This window comes from Portunus trituberculatus, chromosome 46 (genome assembly GCF_017591435.1).
Source record: "Portunus trituberculatus isolate SZX2019 chromosome 46, ASM1759143v1, whole genome shotgun sequence".
Taxonomy (NCBI): Eukaryota; Metazoa; Arthropoda; class Malacostraca; order Decapoda; family Portunidae; genus Portunus; species Portunus trituberculatus.
The window spans coordinates 14,765,359-14,778,645 of NC_059300.1; the positions used below are offsets into that span (position 1 = coordinate 14,765,359).

Here is a 13,287-nt window from a genome sequence, read left to right on the forward strand (position 1 = left end):
CCTCCCTTCTGTAGCATCTCACACTCCCTTGAGACCATGGTAGAGGGAGTACCAATGGAGGTGTTCATCAGGAGAAAGGGACTTATGTAGGTTCGAATCCCATCACATATCGCTTTGAAGCTATGCCATTTTGTCGAGTGGTTTAAAGTTACCTACATGTCACCATGATACATAGGTTCTAGGTGGTTACACCAAAGATGCACTTAGGTGGTGATATGGGCTCTAATATGGGTACCACTATAAATAAAATTACCTGCGCCACTAATGGGTGGAAGCTTAACACTGCTTCTCACATATACTCTCCAAGTATGCTTACAGGCACTATGGGCCATAACATAAAAAAATAAAAGGTATAGTACAGAACAGTAATGATGGTAAAGGTTGCTATTTATGAATATCCTGTGTCTATGTGACTCATAGAACTGCCTTGTTTCAACAGTAAGTTCTTTCAAGTTGTTGCTTGATATTAGAGCCACATCACTTCATTCAATATGGCCATTCAAACTTTACTACCATGTGACTGTTATGTGCAGTCACAATAACATATGATCAAATAATACAATCATGTATTGTGTTCTACATCTATTGTTTAAAAAATCCTTTCTAATATGAAAATTTACAAAATAATTTGGTGCAAATTGTGCCACCGATTCAATCCACATTCAGAAAGTAGATTGTTGCATGTTGTTGACCGCATAAATGGGAGGGACTACATTCAACAAGAAGCTCATTCCTAAATAATGGTATATTCTTGTATAGCATTGATATGTAGCAAACAACCAAGGATGTGCATAATTATGAATAAGTGAAGCATCTACTATTCGCACACAAAAAATGTGGTAGTTCTTAATAAATTCACCAATCAAATGTACAACTTTAGAAAGAAAATGTAAAAGCAGCATATAAAAATATTCTATAGCAATTTAAATTCTAAATGAACATAAGTAATAATTTATTAGTAAGCTATTTAAGTTTCAGAACTTATGTTTATATATCTACAGTCCTAGTACTACTTTCATAATCTACATTCCCTAAATAATTTCTTTAACCTGAGATGCTAGAACCAGTATGATGCTACAGTAAATTTCATGGTGTACTCGAAATGATCACTAGTCAAATACAATGCAATATGTTATAGTACACTATATATGAGGCACTGCTTCAAGTAGAGTGAATTTCTTTAATGAATAATATATCTATTACTATTTTCTCGAATAATTTTACTCTTACTAATGTCATATTTTATATGACAAAGAGAAATGGAAAAAAAAAGTAAAAAAGAAAAAAAAGATTTTCTATTTATCATGGTCCTGTAGACGATTAATTATTTTTATGTACAAGGAGTGCTAGGTGACTTGATAGTGACTTCAAGGGATAGTGGTCCTTAGGTTGCAAAGATCAATGCTGCTCTAGATATACGTCATGTCTAAAGGCAAAAGCTTTCACACAGGATTATTCAAAGATAATCCAAGGATTAGAGAGTAATGCATTAAGCTGTAAAAGAATGAAAGTTATGTGCCAAAAGTGCAAAATGATAAAAAAAAAAAAAAAAAAAAATTGCACTTTACAGAAAAAGACATAAATGATCCTTTAATGACCCACTTGCTTTGAGATTCAACACTACTGAAGCCACACTAGAGAAGTTCTCAGTCACACTACACTTCATAGTCTTCTCTCATCTCCTCCTTCTTTCAAATACATACTTATGTACCTATATATGCAGTTTTCATATGCTTTTTGTTTAATTTTTGTTTAATTATGTCTTCCAAATTATTTTTCTTTCGCAATATTTTCACTAACTGTCACATTACATTTACAGCCATCTAATTCCTTTATCAGGTGCAATATGACTGCAAACTAAATTTATGTAAATTCCACGGAAAAAGAAAATATCAAAGCGTAAGTGAAATATTATATGATAATTGCTAATAAAATATCTATAGACATCACATGTATACCATAATTACATGAAATCATCATACACATAAGATTAGCAAATACCTAATACAGGCAACCCCCGCTTAATGAAGGTTCACACAACAAAATTTTGCTACAACGAAGGTTTAATTTTACTACCATCTGCTCGTTTAACGAACACCAAACTCGCTTTAACGAAGTTTTATCCAGGTAATTTTTTCAAAGTTTGAAAGCCCCGCCGTATCATTCAAGCCGACAGGGTTTTGAATACACCAGCGCCTCTCGTGGACAACATGCGCACCACTCACTCCCCCTTTTCAAAACAATAACAGCGTCAGCAGCAGCTCATCTTCCCTTGCTCAACTTACCACCAAAAACACCCTACAATATCGCCTAGTGTTGCTAAGAAGACCACGAAGTCTCTTACTCTTGAAGTGAAGCTGGATATTATTCACAGACACGAGAGAGGCGAGAAAACTAATAGCATTGCTTGCCACCATTTTGACTCATCTACTGTCTCTACTACAATATCGCCTAGTGTTGCTAAGAAGACCACGAAGTCTCTTACTCTTGAAGTGAAGCTGGATATTATTCACAGACACGAGAGGCGAGAAAACTAATAGCATTACTCGCCACCATCTTGACTCCATCTACTGTCTCTACTATTTTCAAGTCAGCAGACTCTATTAAGAAGGCTGGTGAGACTGCATCTTCCTTGAAAGCTAAAAGAACCACCTGAACTTGTGACTCTACAATGGATAAAATGGAAAGTCTTGTGGAAATGTGGTACATAAGTTTTGTATGTGATACAATGATGCGTCCTTTGTTTACATTCTACAGCAGGGGCAGGCAACCTTTTTAGAGTGAGTGCCAGATGAGACTCTTGGAAGGAGGTCGCGGGCCGGAGTGAAAAACGAAATCTCAGACAAATGCATGGAATACTATAGTAATAAAAGAAAACGTATGCACACACGACTACTACTACAACTACTACTACTACTAATAATAATAATCATAATAATAATAATAATAATAATGAAATGCAAAGTAATTCAATAGTATAATTTATTCATTTAAAAACTTAAAATTTATTAGAGTTTCTTCTCTACTTTTAGTGGGAGGTCCACGGGCCGGATTGCATTAATAAAGCCTAACAGGGTGGCGGGCCGGACGCTAAGCCTTCGCGGGCCAGATGTGGCCCACGGGCCGGAGGTTGCCCGCCCCTGTTCTACAGGTTGCCGGTTAGTGTCTTTCCCGTTTCACTCTCCCTCCCTTCATAAATTTAAGATCAACATTATAAAGTTACGTACATACATACATTAGTGTACATTATAATGACTTAAATTAAACTGCCTAAATGTTTAACTTCATAATTTTTACTTTCATTAAACCTTTCACTCTACTATGATGCACTCTCATTTTGTTTACTCTCAATGGAAGTTCAAGTCAGGGGTTAAACTTGTTATAATTGGTTTGCTTAACGAATTTTCGCTTAACAAAGGGTTTTTAGGAACGTAACCCCTTCGTTAAGTAGGGGTTGCCTGTACTATTAATATTATATACTGACACTTAGTTCCTCATCAGCTGTGCATCCAACAACATGACTTCATGCATGACTTATGGTGCACCGATACCAAGGATTCTATATTAATGGTTTCAAACCATTGATTGTTTGGACATCAGGAATATGTTCTTTACTCAGAAGATAAATTTTATAAAACACCTACTGTCAAACATCATTTGCAGGAGATAAGTTTTAGTGCTTTTCCTTTGAATGATAAACTACATATTATTGATGCCATAAGGACATTTTTACAGTTGACAAACAAGCTGAGAGTAAGGCCAGATCAGAATAAACTGTTATTAACAACCAGGAAACCTTTTGAGCCAGCATCAAAGGCCACAATTATTAGGTGGGTCGAGGATGTAATGAGAGAGTCTGGAATAAGTAAGGCTTGGTTTCACTCCTATTCAGTTCAGTTGGCATCCACTTCTAAGGCATTTAGAACAGGAATGGCAGGGGAAAGACTTAGGAGAGCAATTGGTTGGTGACATGAATCTACTTTTTCTAAACACTATAACAAGATCATTTTGCTTGTGGGTTCCTTTTGGATGGAACATTATGAAGTCATATGCTGGGAACACGTAATGCTCTGTTCCTCATATCTGGTTGTTTATTGTTTATTGCACAGGCACGTATGTATGCACATTCGGTGTTTCAACCTTTTTTGTTATGATGGGGATGAGGCTACAAATAGTCATGCATGATGTCATGCTGTTGGACACACAGTCGATGAGGAATTATAAGATCATCGTAACTTACCTAGTTAAGTGTGCAATGATTGGGGTTCCTCTTTGGCTGTGGTCATGCCTGCCCATTTGTCCCATTTCAATGCATGTCCCTTGGTTTTTTGGAGAATGGTTTGTTACATAGCTCATGCTGGTATGTATAAGGTTTTGAAATTGAACCAGATTACATATTACCTTTTTTGAGAAGGGTTATAGTCATTCCATGCATATCTGTATTGGATTAGTTGCCATTTACTTTTGTCAACTTTTTGATAACCTAAATTAAATTTTATGCTTTGTGAGTGGTTGTTTTTATGGTGATGTGGTGTACCACATCATCTTCTCATCCCCAACTCCAGATGAAATCTGGCTTTGGTATTGGTGCACCATAAATCACACATGATCACGCATTGTTGGGCAGCATAACCTAAAAGGAACCATGATCATCGCATACTTACCTAGGTAAGTTACGATGCTCTTATAAACTTACATCACTGCTTTTCAGGAGCTATAACTAGAATATCAAAATGGAAACTTATATGATATCTTTAAGGCGGTTACAGTATGAGATGTTTAAATTACCATATTCACCTTACACCATATTTGTTATTTTGATATATTTACTTATTAGTTGTTAAACAAAAAGGTATTGGAAAATTACAAGAAATGTTGTTAAGCCTTGCTATAAAGGGCACATTTTGGAAATTTCATCAGTATACAGAAGTTGCATCTTATTAAGGGAACACAAATAAGTTCACATTAACTCCTTCCTGGTGGCAGGGCAGATGAATGTACTACCATATAAAAAAATCATCTATATATAGACTCTACCGACATTCATCCATACAACTATGTATAGTTTCCCCACAAATAAGTATTCTAGGATATCTACATATATGTAGACTCTGGCGCAAAACTGAACAAACAATGGAATCTATATATAGGTGTTATTTGCATTTGATTGATGGTAATGTATGTCAATTTATTTATATGAATGTTTGGAGTTATTCACATTCAGAACTTGTAGCCTGGATGTAATTTACTTCCACTTCTCTTCGTATTTTTGACACTTGTTTTGTACCTATTAATTTTTAGGCAACGTTGCTAGTGTGTGGTACAGTTCTTTCTCCTTAACATGATAGACTTATAATAAAAGAAAGTAGTGAAATGCAAAAATGTTCAATATTAGCTTATGTGCATAGCACATCCATCACCAACAAAGCACAAGCCTTGAGAGGCAATGTTGACAAGTGTCTGGGTATTTGAGATGCCAAATAATTATTCATTTTATAAATTCTGCTACTTGTAAGGATATATATATATATATATATATATATATATATATATATATATATATATATATATATATATATATATATATATATATATATATATATATATATATATATATATATATATATATATATATATATATATATATATATATATATATATATATATATATATATATATATATATATATATATATATATATATATATATATATATATATATATATATACAGGAGATCCTTGCAATTCAACGGGGTTAGGGCGGATTTTCATCAGTCAAATCAGCGTTAATTCGAATCGTGAAGCAATTTTTCCCATAGGATACTTAAGAATTAGGGGATAGGGACCAACCTCCAGCCTAGACCCCCAAAACATCACTATAACCTTTAAAAACACTAACCTAGACTAAATCAATACTTCATTTATATCTAACTTTTTTTTATTAAACACATAAGGGTGCTGTACAGTACATTTTTGGAAATAAAAACACTAGCATGATGCAGCGGTCTCGTGGTACTTGTCCCTGTTCTTCCAAATTATTGATACTGTTGATCTAGGGACACTCATTTCCAGTGCAATGACACTGTGAACTATACCTGCCTCACACTTTCTTATAAGCTCAAGCTTATCTTTGAAAGGTAGGAAGTTATGGTTCTTAGGGCTGGGGAACGCTGGCTGGGGCAAGAGTGACGCAGATTAAGTGACGCTCAGGCCACAAGGCTACCACTCTAAATTTTCATTTCTCCCTACCACTCGTGTGCATTTCCTCCTACTTTCACCTACCACTCGTGCACATTTTCCCCTATTTTCACCTACGCTAATCCCAAAATTCCTTTTTGTACATGCATATATTATTGTGTGAAAATAGATGTATTTATACTTTTTGCAGTTTTATACTTTTACTACAAAAGAAATAAAAAAAATTTACTGGTATCGAAAAATTAACTTTTCTTCGGTATATTATCATGTCAGACTGGACGATATACGCGGGAATAAGTGATCGACTCTCGCCCTAATGGAGCGCCTCGCCACATTACACCATACTTCCACATGTTGCGTCAGTTATATATATATATATATATATATATATATATATATATATATATATATATATATATATATATATATATATATATATATATATATATATATATATATATATATATATATATATATATATATATATATATATATATATATATATATATATATATAATCCATATTTCATAAACTGATGGGTGTCCAGACAAATATTTAGTTTGAAAAAAAAAAAAAACATTCTCTTACATATTGTCAATAAACTCTCTAGTTTCCATTGCAAATTCCTATTTTCCCCGTAGGCATCCCCTACCCCCTACATTAGGCTAAAATCACCTACTGTAGGGGATTTTCCTTATGAGTGGCAGCCTTGGCACAGGGTAGCGTCAGTTTACACTTCCGCCTGGAGGGCTGGCAGCGAATTTGGGCTGGCGGCGGATATGACGGTTTGGTGGCACGCGAAATATGAATATCGAATTGGCGAGTCAGTCAGTCAAACCTTGAGGATTGGGTAATAATAAACTGAATTCGAATTGGCGATAATTCAAACTGCGAACGGTCGAATCACATGGATCCCCTGTATATATTGTTGTGGCAGCACAGGAGTGGGGTGGTAGCTACTTGTGGAGTGAGGTGCTATTGTTGAGAGACAGGAAGTGGGAACCGGAAGTGATGGTCATGCAGGTGGATAAAGCAGCAGTGATTGGCTCAGAAGCGAGCCAATGGCAGTATTGTAAGGGGAGGCAGCTGTATTTAAGCCGGCCATCTCTGTCCCCACCAGCTGTCTCTACCCGCAGCTATGTTCCCTACTCTTGTCCTCTGTCTCCACAATTGCCCTGGTAATACCCTGTATTGCCTGTTTGTACTATGTTATTACCCAAGTAAACGTAAGAAGCTGTACAAAGTGTTTCCTGAAGTCCTGCCTGTCTGAGTGAGTCTGTCTGAGTCTTGTGAGCGTGTATCTCGCTTCTCTTGCTAGTCACAGACCCTCGTCAATGTTATCCCTGTGCCACCCCCGTTCTGAATGCTGTCCTGGTCTATGCTGCTGAGAGTGAGTTATGGTTGCAGCATTAGAAGCTGAAGTAAGGACCTTGGGTGCCCTGCCTTGCCCCGTGGTTGCAGGTGTGGGTGTCCCTGCTGCTGTGTGGGTGGCAGTTCGTAACAAAATATATATATATATATATATATATATATATATATATATATATATATATTGTTACGAACTGCCACCCACACACAGCAGGGACACTACATAATATATATATATATATATATATATATATATATATATATATATATATATATATATATATATATATATATATATATATATGCACACACACACATAAACCTAATGATAGACAATATGATGGACCAGAAAGTAAAGGAATGCACAAGATTCAGAGGAAACGACGAGCGGCGAGATTGGACCTAGTTTTTACAAGGGTATACAAATGAATGACGATATAAGATATAAGTGCCCATTGGGAAAGAGTGACCATGCAATATTAGAAATAGATATAGAAGAAGGAAAGGAAGTAGAGATGATTCATACAAAGGAGACCGATTAAATTACAGAAAGGCTGATATTGAGAATCTCAAGAACTATTTTAAAAATGTAGACTGGGAGGAGATGGAAAACTCAGAGACAATGCAAGACAAATATAACTTATTTTTGGAAATATACAAAACAGGAGTCAGGGAATATGTCCCAAAATATAGACCAAAAGAAGAAGGAAAGAAAGATTGGTTTAATGCAAGGTGTGCTAGGGCAAAGGAGAAAAGAGATGGAGCATGGAAAAGGTGGAGGAGAAATAGGAATCCAACAAACAAGGAAAACTTCAAGGCAGCGAGAAATGAATATGTTAAGGTGAGGAAGGAAGAGGAAAAGAACTTCAAAAAAGATATTGTCGAAAAATGTAAGGAGCAACCAAAATTGTTCTATAGATTCATAAATGGAAAAATTAGGCAAAAAGAAACAATAGAAAGGTTAAAAGGAGAGAACGGGATGGTGGAAGACCCAAAAGTATGGCAGAACTATTAAATAAAAAATTCCAGGAGGTCTTTACTAAAGAATCCAAATTTGAGAGGCCACAGGGTAATAGAGACAATCTATATGAAAGAGATTAAAGTAACCAAGCTTGAAATAAAAGAGTTAATGAAGGAACTGGATGAAGAGAAGGCAATGGGACCGGATGAAGTCTCAGGCAGAATACTGAAAGAATGTAGGGAAGAACTAGCAAGTCCTATATACAACATCATAAAATGCTCAATAGAAAATGGAACAGTGCCAGTAGAATGGAAAAGAGCTGAGGTGGTTCCCATATATAAGAGTGAAGGAAAGAAGAACCTTTAAATTACAGACCGGTATCACTAACTAGTGTAATATGCAAGATGTGTGAAAGAATAATAAAGAAACAATGGATCGAGTTCCTTGAAGACAACAAATTAATATCAAATAGCCAATTTGGTTTTAGAAAAGGACGGTCTTGTGTAACTAATTTATTGAGTTTCTATTCTAGAATAGTTGATAGAGTACAAGAGAGAGAGGATGGGTTGACTGCATCTATTTGGATTTAAAAAGGCGTTTGACAAAGTGCCACATGCAAGATTACTGTGGAAGTTAGAGGAGAAGGGTGGCTTAAAAGGAAGCACATTGAGATGGATAGAAAATTATTTGAGGGGAGAGAAATAAGGACGGTAGTTAAAGATATGAAGTCCAAGTGGAGAGCAGTAGAAAGCGGAGTGCCACAGGGTCAGTATTGGCACCAATACTTTTCCTCATTTATATTAACGACATGCCAGAAGGAGTGAACAGCTACATAAATTTGTTTGCGGATGATACGAAACTGTGCAGAGTTATAAAGCAAAAGGAGGATTGTGAAATACTGCAAGAAGACCTAAATAAGATCTGGGAATGGAGTAAGAAGTGGGAAATGGAATTCAATGTGAACAAAAGCCATGTCATGGAAATGGGAAAGAGTGAAAGACGACCTGTGGGAATCTATAAGATGGGAGATGGAGTAGAACTGGAGAAAGTCAAAAGGAAAAGGACTTAGGAGTGACGATGGAAGAAAACAATCAACCAGTAAGCCATATTGATAGAATTTTTAGAGAAACATATAATTTGCTGAGGAATATTGGAGTAGCATTTCACTACATGGACAAAGAAATGATGAAGAAATTGATAAATACTATAATAAGACCCAGATTGGAATATGCAGGAGTAGTGTGGACCCCTCATAAAAGAAACACATAAGAAAATTGGAGAGGCTACAAAAATGGCTACAAGAATGGTCCCAGAACTTGAAGGGATGACATATGAGGAGAGACTAAAGGCTATGGATCTACCAACCTTGGAACAAAGAAGGAGAGAGGAGACCTGATACAAGTCTATAAATTGATCAACGGAATGGACCAAGTGGATAATGAGAAACTGATCCTGAGAGAAGAATATGACATCCGAAGCACAAGATCGCATAGTAAAAAGCTGAGAAAGGAAGATGTCTGAGAGATATTAAAAAATATAGTTTCCCACAGAGATGTATTGAGACGTGGAACAGTTTAGATGAAGAAGTAGTGTCTGCAACGAGTGTGCACACTTTTAAAGTAAGATTGGATAAGTGTAGATATGGAGACGGGCCACACGAGCATAAAGCCCAGGCCCTGTAAAACTACAACTAGGTAAATACACACACACACACACACACACACACACACACACACACACACACACACACACACACACACACACATATATATATATATATATATATATATATATATATATATATATATATATATATATATATATATATATATATATATATATATATATATATATATATATATATATATATATATATATATATATATATATATATATATATATATATATATATATATATATATATATATATATATATATATATATATATATATATATATATATATATATATATATATATATATATATATATATATATATATATATATATATATATATATATATATATATATATATATATATATATATATATATATATATATATATATATATATATATATATATATATATATATATATATATATATATATATATATATATATATATATATATATATATATATATATATATATATATATATATATATATATATATATATATATATATATATATATATATATATATATATATATATATATATATATATATATATATATATATATATATATATATATATATATATATATATATATATATATATATATATATATATATATATATATATATATATATATATATATATATATATATATATATATATATATATATATATATATATATATATATATATATATATATATATATATATATATATATATAAACTGTATATATATATATATATATATATATATATATATATATATATATATATATATATATATATATATATATATATATATATACACAGACCATGCTACAACATAGTGCAGTAAAATCAGGACAAACTCCTATATATAGACGATCCAACAATAATTCCAAATTTCTAAACATCTATATATAGATCCTCTGCCAGGAAGAAGTTAATTAAAAAACTGTGAACATGAAGAGAGTGATCATTTCCAATCAGTGTAAAAGTGATCAGGGAAAAATGAGATGCTTAGTGTTGGAAGGGCGAATCCAGTAAAATGAGGTCTTAAGTTTCTGGCATTTGAAATAACATTTCAGTACAAATTCCTTAACTGTTTTGAGAGTCGATTCAATAAAATGCTGTTTTCAAATATTCAGTTTCAATATATCTTTAGTTTAACATTTTATTAATTAGTTCTGTGGACATAACTATTCTTCTGATCAATACCTGCACACAAAAAAATAATTCTTTATTAAAAAATCATGTAATACCAATAAATTGTTATTTTTTTTTCATGTGTCTGAAGTCTCTAAATAAGGAAATGAAAATTAGTTTCAATGCTATGTAAATATACTGAAACAGGATTTAAAATAATGACTTTTTATATACTAGTAACTAGTTTGTCAAAATATACTCGTACATACTTACATGACTCACCAATTTCATGCTGAGGAACTATTTTCTTGACCCAATAGCTTATGTACCCTTAGACAAGATTAAGCTTTATATTTTACATCCCTTTCCCAGGAACTAAGATTACATTTCCACTTCATGGAAGGTTCATATGACTTGTGGTTACTATGACATATGTTTTCAATTCAGGTAGTATTTACAGATCATTTTCCATAGATTTAGTGATCTATATGCAAATACAAAGGTGACATCCACAAACTAGCAGGACATGCTCTCAACTGATTGGCTGTGAGAAAGGTATGATGTGATGGCAAAGTGCAGCCCACCATAGAATGAAACCCAGGGATATTAGGTTCATCTTTCCTGCAATATACCTTCTTTCATTGCCTTCCACACATATGACAAAGTTTTGAGTGCTATGTTAGTTACACCCCTATATTCAGAAGAGTTTTCAACCATGATGAAAGGGTGAAAATGGTTTCAAACTTGTGATCACATAATGGCTAGTAGAATACTCTGCCAGGTATAAGTCAGAATCACTAAAAATATAGATTCACACATCTTACACTAATTGCCTCGAATATCACCTCATAAAATGGAAATTGAACAAGAAATGGCAGAACTTCCATTGACACATGAACATTTAGTGCACATACTGGTGATAGTGTTATGACATTTACTGAATAATACAAATAAAGTTCCTACTCTATTTCTTTCAAGATAATCTTTTTTTTCAGATGTTCATCTTTTACAGCAGGTTTTTAACATATGCACAAAAAAATAATAAATAAAAATGAATAAATAAATAAGAAAAATAAATAAATAAATAAACAAAATAAATAAACAAATAGTTCTATTTATTAAAAAACAATAATACAAAATAGATAAAAATTAAATAAGCAAATAAAACATAATAAATAAATAAAAAAAATATGAAAACAATAAGCATTTGTATTACAGAATACATAATAAAGAATATGAACTATGCATTAAAAGAAGACATCACTTACCTGATTATTTGCTATCTGTTCACGAATCTCTGCTGAGGAACTAAGCGAGATATCTGCAGTGATCTGGTTGTAAGTCTCAGTGACCCAACACTCTAGGTCTTGCAGCAATTGTTGATATTCTATGAGGTGAAGCTTTTGCTGTTCAGCTGTACTATGTCTTCCCTGAAAAACATGATGTTTAAGCTGCATTACATCATGCTGCGCTCACTATCATAAAAAAACATAACAATAAGCAAATATTTTCTGTTCTTGTTGCATCTTGAAAAGTTAGCATCACTTGTTTCAACAGTAAGTAGTGAAGTGGGAGGTTCAAATAATTTCTTGTGTAAAACTTGCACCCCTACTTACATGAGGACAGCTATCATTGTCGGTAGTAATTATGTATACTACACACACACACACACACACACACACACTGAAGGCTAAGCATCTCAGAGTCTTGCTCCAGACACTTCCCTTTCTCTTCAAGATAATTTAGTTCATCCTCCATCCGCTTCATCTCAATTATCAGAGTCTGTAATGAGGTATGAGAAGTTCAGACTTGCTCTATTACACACACACACACACACACACACACACACACACACACACACACACACAAAAAAAAAAAAAAAAAAAAAAAAAAAAGTAATTAAAAAAATAAATTAAAGTGATCCGAATGTAATTATATATAAAACAATTATCAACCAGGGA

The 13,287-nt window shown here is 33.3% G+C and overlaps 1 protein-coding gene across 1 annotated transcript in view; it reads right to left on the bottom strand.

Annotated features, from left to right (window-relative positions):
* The window catches only part of LOC123520114 (nesprin-1-like), a 346,042-nt gene that overhangs the window by 103,347 nt on the left and 229,408 nt on the right, over positions 1-13,287 (bottom strand). Inside the window, 2 exon segments of the mRNA XM_045282036.1 lie at positions 12,595-12,797; positions 12,982-13,108. Of these exon segments, the coding sequence (XP_045137971.1) occupies positions 12,595-12,797; positions 12,982-13,108 (330 nt within the window).